The sequence below is a fragment of the Spinacia oleracea genome, chromosome 5, assembly GCF_020520425.1.
Source record: "Spinacia oleracea cultivar Varoflay chromosome 5, BTI_SOV_V1, whole genome shotgun sequence".
Classification (NCBI taxonomy): Eukaryota; Viridiplantae; Streptophyta; class Magnoliopsida; order Caryophyllales; family Amaranthaceae; genus Spinacia; species Spinacia oleracea.
Window position 1 is genome coordinate 53237964 of NC_079491.1, and position 16749 is coordinate 53254712.

At 36.6% G+C, this 16749-nt stretch overlaps 1 protein-coding gene across 1 annotated transcript; it reads left to right on the forward strand.

The window, feature by feature from the left end:
- LOC130461517 (protein FAR1-RELATED SEQUENCE 5-like) lies at positions 1-2756 on the forward strand. Its single transcript, XM_056829649.1, has 4 exons — positions 1-800; positions 909-924; positions 1010-2443; positions 2535-2756. The coding sequence occupies exons 1-4, from the start codon at positions 1-3 to the stop codon at positions 2754-2756; spliced, it is 2472 nt and encodes an 823-aa protein (XP_056685627.1).
- Positions 2757-16749: the final 13993 nt, after the last annotated feature.

The following is a 16749-nucleotide window of genomic DNA, read 5'->3' on the forward strand; positions in this document are numbered from 1 at the left end:
ATGGTTAGTATAGACCTTAATGTTGAACCTGACGTCGGAGAAGGAACTATTGTGAATTCAACTACGCCAACCACCCCTTGTCCAGGAATGTGTTTTGAGTCCGGTAGTGAGTTTTTTGAATTTTGCAATCGTTATGCGTACATGACTGGTTTTGAGTTGTTTGTAATATGTAGTAAGATTAAGAAGGAGTACAAGGATAAGGGTGTTAGTAGAGTTGGTATTGGTGAGCTTGAGGCTAGGCCTCATACGATGGAGATGATCAGATTAAAGTGTAAGAAAGGTGGCGTGAAATCTAGTGTCGGGTCTAATGTTACTGGTTGCAACGTTTTTTTTTATGGTAAAGAGAAAAACGGAGAGTTTGTAGTTATTAGTTGTGATTTGGTGCATAATCATCCTCTATTGCCCGAAAATAGTAGGATGATGGTTAACTATAGAAGCATCGGTAGTGCTACCTTTGATAGGGTAATGATAAATGAACGTGCCGGTGTTAGCATTAGTAGAAACTTTGGCACGCAATTGATTGAAAAGGGTGGTTTTGATAATATGACGTTCAACAAAAAAGATTTGAGGAACGCCATAGCTGTTGAACGTTGTAAAACCATGTTTGAGAAAGGGGATGCTGTTGCACTTGAAGAGTATTTTAAAGCACAACGAGATCTGAATGGCGATTTTTATAGTTCTATAGAACGAGATGAAGAGGGTATTTTAAAGAACGCATTCTGGTCCGACGCGCGTAGTAGAGGAAGTTGCAAATATTTCGGGGATGTGATCAGTTTCGACACCACCTTTTCTAGCAACAGGTATGTTATTTTATTATTTATTTGTTTCTATTACATAACTGTGGTTGTTAGTTTTATGGGTTATTTAGTTTAGTCTTCTTGAAATTGAATTAATTGTGCATGTGGTAGTGCATGTTATTGTAATGTTATTTTGTATGCATGCGATAATAGTATACTTGATATTGTTTTTCCATCCTACTTCACACAGTAATAATTACTGAATTAACTAGGTATCGTATGCCATTTGCCCCGTTTGTTGGCGTCAACCACCATGGGAGGTCAATTTTTTTGCTGCCGCTTTAATCTCACACGAAGACACTCCGAGTTTTGTTTGGGTCTTTGAGGAATGGCTTAAGTGCATGGGAAAGCCTCCTAAGGGAATTATAACCGATCAAGACAAGGCAATAGGTAGAGCGATAAGCATAGTTTTCCCTGGGGTTCCTCATAGGCTTTGTTTGTGGCACATGCTACAAAATGCCTCTCGCAATCTCGGCAAGCTCGATGAATGGAAAAGCATCGACACGCTAATTAGAACCGCCGTTCATGACATGCTCGATCCCGAGGAGTTTGATGAGGCTTGGTGTCTTGTGATGGACAAATATAATCAACGTCAGGGTTGGATGCTGGATGCGTATGATAAACGTCGGCAATGGGCACCAGCTTACAATAGAGGTAAATTTTGGGCTGGAATGTCCTCTACGCAACGAAGTGAAGGTATGAATCGCACATTCAAAATTCATGTAAACTTAGATTGTGGATTAACGCAGTTTATTAAAAACTACGAGTTCTGTATGAAGATAAAGGCAGAGGAAGAGTCGAAGGATAATCATAATAGTATAGATAAGCCTCCTAAACTTGATGTGGACAAGAGTGTGTTAGCTGAGTATGTGTTGCATACTGTATACACCAATGAGATGTTTGCTGCGGTTGTGAATGAGCGTAAAGGTTTAACCCATACGAACGTAACCAAAACCAATGCAATAGGGTCACTTGTATTGTATAGAGCAGATGAGAAACTGACCTCCCCTCATTGGAGGAAAAGGTTCAAAAGTTACGTTGTTAAAGTAGATAAGGTTAAGGGGGAAGTCAGTTGCTCATGTCAGTTGTTTGAATTTAGGGGTATTTTATGTAGGCACATACTCAAAGCAATGGATGTGGAGGATTTCCAATTTATACCGGAGAAATATATACTAGATAGATGGACGAAGCAAGTTAGTTCGTATGAGAGTGTTAGGGTTTCATACTATGATCCTGAAGAAACCGCAACGTTAGCCAAAGCTAATGAGCTTTCCCAAAGGCATAATTATTTGAAAGAATTAGCCATGCGCAATGAAGCTGCCTACAAGTTATATACGGAAGGCACTGATAGTCTTAGGCTGAAAATGGAGGATGCAGTCGGTATAAGAAAGACTGGTGAAGGAGGTGATCAGTCTATTTGTTGGTGGGATCCCGAAGCACGTAACGTATTTGGTCGTCGTAGGCTACGACCGAGGGAGTGTAATGAACGTGCCCTAAAGAGGGCATCTCAACCTGCTGAGGATGGTGCCATTAAAACCCCCATTGATAAGAGGCATGTTGGGCGGTCTAAGAAAGGACCGTATTCAATTTACGAAAAATCAAAGAAGAACCAAGCATGTAATCACGCTGAGATTGCAGCGAACGAGGTAATGTAAAATTGTTTGTTTTTTTTTTTATTTGAATGTTTATTTTTTATTACGACTTATAATTTATACAAGTTACGGTAATTAATTGTAGGAACTCATAAGGTCTACTTATGGCCATATTCCTAGCTACCGGGCAAGGCAAGAGCATGCGAACAACGTTCAGGATGCCCGTTTACATTCCTCATCCATTGGACCTGTTTTAGAAGACATTCCTGAATCATCTCAAATAAATTTGTCCGAAGATATATCTCAAACTTTTGATTATGATACCTTTGAATGGAACACAAGACTTGGAGGAAGATTGACCATGTAGTTGTTTTTATCAATGTTATAATGAATTGGGTACCGTATTATCTGTATGGAATTTTTGCGCTAGATTGTCATTTGAAGTTTGTTTATTGGTACTTTTTAAATTTAATCTAATTTTTAACTTTAAATAAACGCAAAGCGTTGAACTGAATTTGACATCAAAATAGTATGGGGAAAAGCTACAAAAAAAAGTGTGCGGGTTAGGGGGGGGGTGGGGGAAGGTTAATATGCATAATGCCGCTGCTACCAGGTATCGAACCTCAGACCAAAGGGGAAGCAATGCTCTATGTTAAGGCAGTAACCATTGTGACGTGAGGCCGAAGCCATTGCCTCATTTGCGTCCAGAATATACTAATAGTTTGACTTAATGCTCCACGTGCTGATAAAAGTAATTAGAATACCGTCTTTAATTACAGTTCGTTGACACGCATACAACGATTAATTAATTAAATTAAATTTACTACATTGGAATATTTTTACATTTATTTTGTTCACATTTGTTGTTGAAAATGTTGGTGTCTTTATTTGTGGTATTTTGTTAGTAATTTTCAAATTGTAGAAATAATTGTTTAAGTTTCTGTGTAGTTTGTATGAGTTTGAGTGACATAATTAATCTTCTTGTTGACATCCAAGTTTAGTGTAGCACAATCCAACTTGTATATATATTAATGGTTGTTTAGTGTAAAAGTAAATTAAAGTAAAAGAATGTCAGCAAATCATCCAAAAATTACAACGAAGTACGATTCTATTGATAGTATTTTGCAAGGTGGAATAAGTGTTGGTGAAGTGACTGAATTATGCGGGGAGAATGCGACCGGTAAGACACAACTTTGCCTTCAAACTAGTATTGCATGTCAATTACCTCCGTCAGTGGGTGAAATGTATGGGGCAACCATTTATATACACTCAATTGGACCTTTTCCAATTCGAAGGTTAACTTCTCTAATACCCTTCATTTTAGAGACCTCTCTTGATCCCAATGACAACCCCTGTGATCATATAACAACCAAACAGGTTGAATCACCGTATGAGTTACCTGACGTACTTGACTGGGTTGTAAAGTTGATTAAACAGTCGCACAACACATGCAGGCATGTCAGGTTAGTTGTTATAGACTCTATTGCAAGTATTTGCACTAGCCATTTTGAGAACACGGCTCAAGGGCTAGAGTCACGAACACAATTGCTTCGTGCAATTGGATACGGTTTGAAGTCCATTGCATCCCAATACAATGTTGCCGTCCTAGTGGTCAATAATGTTATTGATGTGTTTCCAACTGATTCCGATTCCTCTACACATTTCATGATGTCCTCCGGAAGGAAGGTTCGGCCTGCTCTGGGCAACGGATGGACTCGGAATATAGGAACAAGGTTATTCTTATCAAAATCAATTAATTCCGCAGACCAAAGTTACGTAAGAATGATAAGTATCTTGTTATCATCTACGCTAGAGTTAAATGTATGTAGGTTTAAAATAACCGAAAAGGGAGTTGTTGATGCATGAATTACATATTCCGGGGGATTAAGAGAAAAATATTCTGAATAATGTAACAATCTGAATGTGACTGAATACAATATGATCACATCGTAATATTAATCCACACAAATTCTAAAGAAATCATTGTTGTAGTAGGAATTTGGAACGAAACTTATGCCGGATATTTGCCTAGAATTAATTTCAAAACGTCATTTGACTTGACCTCATTGTGATGGCTTCCCACCAACCGAGCAAGTAGGAATTTCTTAACACCATTATCGTTGTCCAAATAAGTCTGCAATTCAAACCATTCAACTGAATCATCGTTTGTATGTTGTTTAATTAATAACAAAGCCATACAAAAGTATTGTGTTACCTTCATCATATCTTGCACATTCTCCAGGACAGACAACAAGTGGAGCATGCACAACAAGCCACAGTCCGTACCGATTTTCGCGGACGGATTGTTTCTAACAACAAATTTGATATCGCCTTTTGAAAACGATGACCACACGTCGTTCTCGGTGGGTTGGGGTGAAATCTGCCCAATTATGCTAGCCTGGTGTACATCACAAAAAGTTTCAGGACGCATGATTCACAATTCGATTTATCATTTCAACTAACAAATAAAAATTATAGAGGACGTACAATCTTGAGGCCTAGTAAACGGACAGCAGATTCAGCTGTATGTGGCTTTATCCTTGGGTCAAATAACCTCAGCTCTCTTCTTCCACCGGATATGTTAATCACTAACCAATTGTCACCAAGGAAAAGGGGTATATACAACTGCATTTCAAGTGGGTTTAAGCTGAATTATGATTAGGCCAAATAGCGTGAATATATGAACGACATAAAATGGATATTTTACCTCTTTGATTTCATTCCAAACAAAGTTGTTTGCGAAGTCTTTCTTTATTTCATTCACCTTCTGCACCTCCAACTCCATATACGTGTTTGATTTTATGTCAATTTCCATTATATCACTCTACAAGAAAATGGTCATTATTGTTATTCTTAATCCACCTGCTATAACATCAACTCTTGTAATACACTTACCAAAAGCGTTGGGTGGATCACGTATGATTTATTTCCAGGGTTCGTTAAGATGTCCATGTTCAAAGTAGCACACCAAGCATCCATAATCTGTAAGTGGAAATTACCATTATGTTTCCGAGACAGAATATCGTGGCCCATATGTTATGAAAACGCACATAATTTGACAACACATACCTGGAGATTTATTTCTCCTGGAATCGTAAAAGAGGAATACAACAAACCACGAGTCAGTGAATGTCCCCCGCATTTGAAAAGAACTTGAGGTCCTTTTTTGTTTTTTGCCAGTATCGTGTCAGCAATCCTTGCATGCTTAGGATGAACCAACGGCGGTTGATTTGCGAAGTCCCTTCTGTGGATGTCATCGTCGGACTGGGTTTCATCATCTTCTTCGCTGGTATCGTATTCATCCTCGGAACTTCTACTGGATGTTCTCTTAGCAATTTTTTTACGCTTCCTTTTATTAGGGACTTTACCCTACATTCGGTACGTATTTGGTTAAGTTCATACATTTCATTAGTGAATGTTTTCAAAATTTTGGAATAGGCTGTATAAAATACTATCTGGTTAAGGTAATCTACCTTCTTGTTTGGTTGTTGCTGATCCTTGTGTTGGCGTAAGTTGACCTTTTGCACATCTGGAGGAATGATGGGTTCCCCAACAACATTGTCTCCTAGATGATGGATCCAAGGTGGTATTGTAACTGGTTTTCCAATTGGGTACTCTTTACCGTAAACAACGTCCCGAACCACCTGTTTTCAGTGTGTTATGACATTGGTGTGTTAGTGCATTCATTCCTTTTTTCAGCTATGATAATGTGAGATATGTGTGTGTTTTTACGAATTTACCTCCGCTTTTCCAAACTCGCCGTTGGACCCTTTATCAGTAGCAATGACCAAGTCCATGTCCTCGGTGGTCCAAGCACCTATGCGTGGCTTTTCTTTGCACCATAACTTTCCAGTTTTTTTAAACTTGATACGATCCAGGTATGCAATCTGTCAACATACAAAATACTGATTAATAATTCACCACAGTGTTATAACACAGATAAATAAACTATTAACTTACCAATAACACAAACGCAGAAGCTTTTCCTGGTTCCTTCCCACGACCTGTCATCCATTCATACACAAACCCGCACCAATTCCATGTAGCCGGATTCTCAACGTATTCTTTCTTCAATAATGGCAGTAGTTTTGGGGTTATGAAGTTGTACTTGTTCATACAAAATAGACTTCCCATAGTCAACAACAAGAAATTCCTTGTAAACCAGAACTTATTGACCTCAACACTACATTTGTTGTAAACCTCTGTGTAATCAATCCCACTACGAGTGTTGTAAGCAGTTTGGAATTCTACAATTTCATCTTCCCCTAATGTCATTGAGTTGAAGTCTTGGTCACCAATTGGTAAGCCAGTGATCCAAGATATCATTTCCTCATCAATTGTAATCTCGTAGTCATCACGTATAAGAAGAACTTGTCTCTTCCAGTCCCACCGCTTTTCTAACCAAGTCATAAAATGTCTATCTACCTTGTTTACCTTAAGTTGTAGAATGTACCTAAACCCCGCACTCGCAACCCAATCTTTTCTTACTGGACACATTGCATTCACTGCGTCTATAACTAATTGAGGGTAAACCCTTAACGACGTATGCTGAACAAAATGAAACATTTATGGAAACACGTTACAAACACGACAAGCAATGGTTACGAATTGTTGTTGTAGACTAATAAAGCTTAAAAAGTAAAATACCGGTTTTGCTGCCTTGCTTTGACCCTTCCCCAATGGTGGCCTTCCTGGGCCACCCGGAACCCATCTTCCAAGAGGCTTCCCACGCTTCAACCGTTCATCATCCGTCAAAGGCGGCCTTCCTCTCCTAGGCCAGTGTGGACGTTTATCTTTCACCACCCTATCCGTTTCCCTTTGTGGCATCTGCTCATTATTAGGTTCAACGTTTGTGGGGTGGTTGATAACATCATCGGACTGGTCATCGTGTGGGGTTTCTTGATGTCCAGGTAGAATGTCATTCTAACAATAGCAAAAGTTGCAGCAACATGTAACATTACCCACTAATACAATTGACCACTGTTATTTTATCAAGTAATTTTGAACTTTAAATAACTAAGTAAGACATTACGGTTGTTTTACCTCAATGTCTTCAAAGTTTAGAACCGGGCTTGAATGCTCACCAATGCCTATGTCGTCCCAAATTTTATCCTATTGTAAAGCACAACATTATACCCGTAAAGGATCATATTTGAAAAAAATTGTGCGTGTGTTTTCTTATAACTAAATAACATTATTCATTTTCATCTACTTACAACTTTTTACCCAATTTCTTAAAAAGTAATGTCTTAAAAGATAATACCTGAGACACTCCGATGTCGTGAAAGATGGGTATCTCTTCCATTTCCCTTTGTCCATTTTTCTCTATTTGAACGGTCTACATCATATTCAACAGAGTAATTACTTGATTATATTCTAAATGAATACTTAACCTTGCCTTTTTCCAACATTTATTAGCTTATTATTATTTTAGGTTCTCACAAAAAACTTTTACTAAACCAAAACGGATGGTAAGTGTAACATACTTGTGGGGAAACAGTAGAACCGGCGCCACTATCAACGGTGTTTTCTGGACTGCAATTTTCGTTCTCTTCGAGGGCATCGGCTTCCAATTCCTCTTGTTCTGGGGTTGTTTCACCAGTATTGCAATCAATTGAATCTGAATTCATGGCATAGGCTGCAGCAATCGAAGCCACCTCCCCAAAATCGTGTGCAGCAGGGTCGTCCCTAATTGATTGAAACTTCAATTACTAATCAATTTTAAAACAAAATACACATGCAATCATGTTTTAACATGAACACAAACCAAATATATTGATTGGTGCATCTAGAATAACGATTTAAGTGATGAGATCAATTTTACTTACATTCACTGTTCACGCGGGTGAGGCCGTCGGCGTTTGGAGAGAGTTTGGGTGTTGTAGTGGTTTTCTAAGTAAATGGTTGAGGGAGACCAAGCTTTAATTTTTTAAACCGGCGAATTTAATTTCCAAATAAAACAACACATGAAAAACAAATTGGTCAAACATGGTAATGATGTCGTCCGACATGTAGGTGAGTAGGTGTTAGCTTTTTCAATTTTCAAATTAACTTTAGTTGAAAAAAAATTAAAATATAAATAATATCCTAGTTGTGCACCCTCCTTAATAATTAATTATAATTAAATTGTTGGTTATGTTACAATGTGTACAAATATTTCAATTACTAATGAATAAGGTCAGTATTAATGATTTATTAATTACATATTTATGTCGAAGTAATAGTATAAATTTTTATTAACCATTCATGTTCCTCTAAATTTTTAAAAACCATTCATGTATAAATTTTCATGTACCTTGAATGATTGACTTAAAACGGCTTGATAATAACATAGTAGATGATGACACCTAAGTTATCTCCTTACCAAGATTAGATAACCGTTCATGTTTCCCGAGCCATCATCCATCACGGGTATAACCTAGTAGATGATGACACCTAATTGATCTCCTTACCAAGATTAGATAACCGTTCATGTTTCCCGAGCCATCATCCATCACGGGTATAACCTAGTAGATGATGACACCTAATTGATCTCCTTACCAAGATTAGATAACCGTTCATGTTTCCCGAGCCATCATCCATCATCGGTATAACCTAGTAGATGATGACACCTAATTGATCTCCTTACCAAGATTAGATAACCGTTCATGTTTCCCGAGCCATCATCCATCATCGGTATAACCTAGTAGATGATGACACCTAATTGATCTCCTTACCAAGATTAGATAACCGTTCATGTTACTCGAGCAATCAATCATCCCGGATAACCTAGTAGATGATGACACCTAAGTTATCTCCTTACCAAGATTAGATAACCGTTCATGTTTCCCGAGCCATCATCCATCATCGGTATAACCTAGTAGATGATGACACCTAATTGATCTCCTTACCAAGATTAGATAACCGTTCATGTTTCCCGAGCCATCATCCATCACGGGTATAACCTAGTAGATGATGACACCTAATTGATCTCCTTACCAAGATTAGATAACCGTTCATGTTTCCCGAGCCATCATCCATCACGGGTATAACCTAGTAGATGATGACACCTAATTGATCTCCTTACCAAGATTAGATAACCGTTCATGTTTCCCGAGCCATCATCCATCATCGGTATAACCTAGTAGATGATGACACCTAATTGATCTCCTTACCAAGATTAGATAACCGTTCATGTTTCCCGAGCCATCATCCATCATCGGTATAACCTAGTAGATGATGACACCTAATTGATCTCCTTACCAAGATTAGATAACCGTTCATGTTTCCCGAGCCATCATCCATCATCGGTATAACCTAGTAGATGATGACACCTAATTGATCTCCTTACCAAGATTAGATAACCGTTCATGTTACTCGAGCAATCAATCATCCCGGATAACCTAGTAGATGATGACACCTAAGTTCTCTCCTTACCAAGATTAGATAACCGTTCATGTTTCCCGAGCCATCATCCATCATCGGTATAACCTAGTAGATGATGACACCTAATTGATCTCCGTACCACGATTAGAAAGTCGTTCATGTTACTCGAGCAATCAATCATCCCGGATAACCTAGTAGATGATGACACCTAAGTTATCTCCTCACCAAGATTTGAGATAACCGTTCATGTTTCCCGAGCCATCATCCATCATCGGTATAACCTAATTGACATCTTTAAAACACATACACAATTCATTTAACTAATGTGCATACAGGAATATACCATCAAACACGAAGGACATTTAAAACACATACACAATTCTATAGCAAATTATTGTTACAACTATGGTGGACCCGACTACTGTTTGGTGAAACAGGGATTGGTTCGTCTGCTTCTTGCCTACTACAAGGATTGGGTCATTAGCTGATTGGTTGCATGACCAACCCTTTGTGTTGGCGGGAAAATTTAATTTGGTGATTAATAGTGTGGGAAAACAAATAAACTTGCATTCATACTCATATACACAACGATTTCATCAAACAAAATAAATTACAAAACTTATTAATTAATTTCTGTTGTGACAAATAAAATATGTGCACCACATATTACGCCAAGTAATCCCGCCATTTCTCCAACATTTGGTCTTTGGTGAGTCAAAGAAGTGCCATATAAATACAACCCTTGAAATTGTACTCATATTCATTCAAGCAATCAACTACATACACAAAACCGATACCAAATCCACTAACCCATTTCCTTTCAACAATGGCAAAGAAATCTGGCAACCAGTCAACCCACGAACAAGGAGAGGAAGGAATGTATCATCTGGAGGAAGTGCATCCCAAACTATCACAGTGAATGGAAAAGGTAATTTTTTAATGTTTAAAATTTGTCAAAACAACAATGTGGTCCTTTAGTGTAACCAAAACAATACAAAACCTAATGTTGTTTTAAAAATTGTAGATGTTCAACCCACCAGAAGATGGTCGAAATACCTGGCTGTTGAAATTGAGCAGGAGAGGTTCAAAGTCGAGTGGAGAATGTTCATGAGAGTGGTGATTAATCGTCTAGGTCCTTCAGAGACATCGAAATTGCTAAGTGAATTACATTATGTTCCTAAAGTTAGCGAGGTTTTCATGGATGAAAGGGACTCCTATTTGTTAGAAAACTACTCTTGGCAAGGTATTGAACCAAACTCGTCTGGGCAACGTATAATATCGGTGGCTAAAGCGGACGACAGGTTAATCAAGAGGGAGCCAATTGAAGAGAATGAATACTTAATGATGATCGGGAGACAAAAGAAGATTGAAGTCATTGACTTGACCGACGAATAGTTGGTGGCTTGTTATAATCACGATGTTCTACATTTTTTAAATCATTAATGTAATATTTAGTTAAGGTATTTCATGTATTAACTTCTATTTTATTACATTGTGTTGTTGGAGTTAACAATGTTAACCAGTTATTATAAATTATTTGTGTGCATTTTATTATGTATGTATTATTAATTAATCGTACATCACGCTTTTCTAGTCAGCATCGCATTATTGAATGTACCTTTGGAAACCCCGCTTTTTACACAATTCCTTTTGAATAACTACCCAACTGTATGACAAAAACCAAACACAGATACACAAAATCGGTGACGGAAAAATGCTCTCCGTGGAGGAAAATTTAAGGTAAATTATTCCACACTTTGTCAACCATTGATTTTCTACTTGTTCAATTAGATTCGTTTCAATTAGATTGGTTGATTTGAAGCAGTCTATGATTAAATGTGATACAGGCTTTGCAATTGGAAAACAATAATATTCCTTACCATTTGGTATCATGGGAAGTTCATTTTCCATCCCAAGAGAGGATATGAGAATGGATTGTCACAGACGATTATCAGTAATAGAATTCGTCTAAGCCTTACACATATGGAACACCTAATCGAAGAATTAGGATGCCGAAAAGAGTATACGATCTGGTTCGTTGCAGATATGGACCGATTTCACGAGGATGGTGTGCCAATAAAAGATGAGGATGACTTTGTGAAGCTGGTTGAACTCACAAAAACCAATCCACTTGTTCAAATCGTGGTTCAACATCGAGATGTTGAAGAAGAAGGGAGAGGGGCTGCAAAAAGAAAGGTTGCGGCCAGCCCAACAACATCTACCAAAAAACCTAGGGTGAGTCACATTTAATTGTCCATACACTACTTTATTGTATTGTGCTATGAATTATTTGATTACATGTCTAATAAATATTATAATATTAATAGACTAAGAAATCAAATGGAAAAGACTCGGACAGTTCTGATTCGCATACTGGATCCACTAAGGATAACGAACATATCGGGAGGAAGGTAACCACTCATATTTTACGCAACTACGTTAATTAGATTTTTTACAACGACCTAATATTAATTTCACAACCCCGATATTATAAAATATGCATGTAAAAGTCTGATTTTAATCAAAATGATTAACTCTCCCACTAAGACAACTTCAAATACTTACAGATTCCTAGAATGGGATGTGCTCTTAGTCAATTTGGAATTCTACTTGGGAAATTATCCGGTAAACAAAAGTTGTGGATTGTTGATATGGGCTTTGAGGAACTTTTATTCACTAGGATTTTCAATATTGACCCAAAGTTTGGGTACTGGATTACATCCAGGTTTGATCCTAATACCTTACAACTAAAGGTTAGGGACAACTACATGGTTACAATTGATGAGGAAATGGTACATTGGGTGTTAGGAATACCGTCCGATAAAGAATTGATGCATCCTAGTTTATCAAATAAGAGCACAGCTCTAACCATAAAAACATTATACAAGCAGAACACAATGTACGGAGCTGTTACACAATCTGAAGTGTTTGGTAAAATCGTCTGTCACCGGCCTGATAAAGAGTCCTTTCAAAGAGACTTCTTATTGTACGCACTAGGAACCATTTTATGCCCAACTCAAAAGTGTGGATGGATAAGCCCTTTGCATCTAAGCGTCCTACAGATAGCGAGCGAAGCATCCACTTATAATTGGGGACGTTATGTACTGGACTGGCTTATCAAATATGGAAACAAATTCAATTCCTCAAAAGAAGGATACGGGGGGTGTACACTACTTTTGCTCGTGAGTACCACATTTGAAACATTTTGATTAATAGGGTACGATAACTTGTTTAAATTGTATTTGTTAAAACAGTTACTCTGTTCTTACAGATAATCTACATCGATCGACTGGCGTACAGTACGAGAATCCTAAAAAAAATTCCAAATTCAAGTCGTCTACGTCTATGGGACCAAGAAAGCGTGGACAGGGTCTTGAAATCAGACAAAGGACCAGATGATTCCTATGGGTTCGACGAGGTAGTTGTGGATTATGTGTACGGTGACATATAAATACTTTCTATTAAGGTTTTGTATTATTTCGTTTTTTAATCCTTCATTTTTTTTTAATTTAATTCTGTGCATGAGTGTAATATCAGTAGGTCATTCAGTTTTTTAATTGTGCGGGAAATTTGTGATCCCAATAAGTGATTGTAATAAATTTGTTTTCATTCTTTTCCTTGTTATGTTTTCACAATTCATAAACATTTACTGAATATGTAAAATTATATGTATTAGAATGAGGACTCATTGGAATTATTTTTCCATTTATGTCCAATATTATACCAAGTATAACATATAATTTCCAGACAGACCAACCAACATCCACATAACAACGGTCATATTTAGAATGTACCGTTTTTTCAAATCTAAAACCAACATATTGGACTATAAGTATGGCTTGCCTACTTCAGCAAAGTACTCTTGAAACCAAACAGTTCCACTACAAAACTATAAATCACAAAATTAAGAGCATGGTTTTAGATTATGAATCCCGAACCTCATCCCCGTCAACAAGACACACCCGTGGGAGTAGAGTGAAGAATTTGTTTTGCTACCATGGTCAAAAAGCCAAACTTGACCTTTTTAAACACACGAAGAACGCTGGACAAAGGTTCTACTCATGCCCTTATTGGAAGGTTGGTAACAAATACACTAATTTTTTTTTTCAGTGCCTACTTTAGTATATGGGATGGATAATAATGATTTAGATTCGGATGCAGGACGATAATTGTGGTTTCTTCACTTGGGAGAACGACATCAATATCAACATTGTTGAGGTACTTCAAGAAGATAATTCAAATCTGCGGGAAGAGAGTGTGCGATTAACTCTTGCAAATGAGATGCTCATTGCCCAAATCGAAAAGGCACGTGACGCAGAAGTATTCATGTACAAGATGGCATTCATGATTGCCTTTGCCTTGCTTATTTATTTCACTAGGATTTGATAATTGTAATCGTTTTCTACATTTGCCTTACAATGCTTCGTCACGTTATCGTTCGTTTAATTAATAAAATAAATTCCCTACGCAACTTTTTTTTGTGCCATTAACTTAAAGTATGTATTGACAGAAGTCCTCAAATTTACAATAATGAATAATAGATTATTGTACATTATAACCAAATAAATTATGAAATGGAACTCAAAAGCTTTACTTGGGATTACAATTCCATTAACAATTACAACAAAAATGATTTATACAGTTAATGTTACAGCAGAATTGAGACACGCACGACTTCATTAATTTCGATAAAATTAACCCAAGCGTCTGCGTCTTGGGAGTTGGTACAAAAATTATTGCATCATTATTATTACATACACAATATATTTTAAAACCGTAAAATAAACTTAACATACACAACCAGTATTATATCTCGTATAAATTGAAAACAGGTTAAATAAAACAAATAAAGGTAGTCCAATAGTCAACAAACCTATCACATCATACGTTGTCTCCCCTTACACTCCCATTCTTGTCTAAAAATTCAGAGAAAAATCACTTTAATAGAACTACAAAGAAGTAAGTAAGCTTCCAAGACACAACTCCACAAAATCACTCTCTCAATAAAAAATAAACTCCAAAACCCTCCCTAAACTACATCTTCACGGAATGGAAAATCAACAACAACAAGATGGGGAACAACAGCTACCAACACAACTTGGGTTGGAATTGGTAAGAAGCTTACCTCTCAATTCTTTATTTCATGTCTATATAGTGATTATGTAGGAATTAATTCTATTATTTTAACATTTGAGATGAAATTATTTCATAACTATTGATGACCCCTTGGATGTTAATTGATTGTTAAAGCTAGATCTGGAATTAATAATTTAATTAGTTGTGGATTGTGGTGTTAGTTACGAAATTTAAATAAAAAGAATGCTCAATTGCTAATGTTGTTGTTGATTTAATAATTTTGTGAATAATCAATCAAAAAATTGGGGGAGTGATTGTTTAATACTACGATTTACACTTCAAGTTGTGTTAAATGATTTTGTTTCCTACACAAAATCGAAATAATGTAGGTGTAATTGGTAAATTGTAAAATGGAGTCGTTAAACTAAATTTCATTACAAAGGGGTTGTAATTTGGGAAAATTATTCTACATGTTTGTGTGTATAATTTTGTGTATTTTTAAATATTTAATTACATGAACTAAGATGGAGTTATCTACTGCAAACGTTCGAGTGGACATTAAAGGAGATGATCAATTTATGTATATAGTCATATAGTTGTCCAAAAAGTAGTAATTATCCTAAATTGTACTATTCAGCTTCTGGTTTTGCAATTTACTGATAGATATTAGGAGATGATTACTAACTTTATTTTAAATTAAAATAATAACATTGCAGCTGAAACCAGAACAACATTGGGCACTATTCGACGAAAACATTATGGGGAGATTGATATTTCCACGTTTCACGTCTACGGAGGCAATGGAAATAGCTAAAGTTTGCAAAAAATGGAGAGAATTTGTCATGATTAAAATATTACATTGTGACGAAGTAATGGATGATACTTGGTAGGGCAACGACCTTGAAGTATACCGCGACTAAGGGTTTTATGAACACGTAGTAAAAATTTTGGCGGCTAGATTTTGCAATAACCCAATAATTTTTCTTACATATCCCATATGCGGATTCATATGCTTGTAAAAGTATATTTTATTAAACAACGTTTTCTGTTTCATTAACATGCATGTAAGGGTCAAATTAATATGACGTCAACTAAATAGGTCACAGTAAAATATAATTTCAACATCATTTGATATTAAAGTAACCACAATGTCAAATTTTGGTAAAAGAATAACTAAAAATAATCACGTAGTTCAAATTTGGGGAAGAAATAAGGGTAATGATGACACCCACAATGTACCTTCTGTCGATAAAATTAACTCTTACATTTGCGTATTTTGGAACTTATTATTGGTAATGGATGAATAATTTTCCATACACGACTAAAATTAAAAATAATAGTGACAAATTAAAAACGGATAACTTTTTTTTAAAAGAATATACACAAATAAATAATTTACATTTATAATTTATGGAGTCAAAAAGTCAACAAGGCAATCACATCAACCTTTGTCTTCCCCATACTACCATACCTGTCTCAAAATTCAGACTACTTTACATGCAAAAACTAAGTTCATTTTCCTTTTACATTTAATCAGACTACACTCATTCTTACATCACACACCTCACAAACTCATTTCACAAAGCTCAAAAAAGAGAATCATTTCCTCTCTCTCTCCACAAACCAAACACGCCCAAATTTGAGTGTAGTCATGGACTCTCAACACCAACACGAGCTTCCAGAGATGGCGAATTACAATTTGGGGCCAATCGTGGTATGGATCCAACCCTTCCTTTGTGTGTTTCGATTATTGTATACTAATTATGTTGTACTTAAATCCTAATTTAAGTTCTTTTGATAAACTGCTGTGATTAGTTGTTTTGGTCACGAAATTGGAAGTGCTTGGTGTTGTTGGTGGTTGTTTGTGATGGGTGTTGGTGTTGGTGTTGGTGTGGGTGTTGGCGATGGTGATGGTGTTG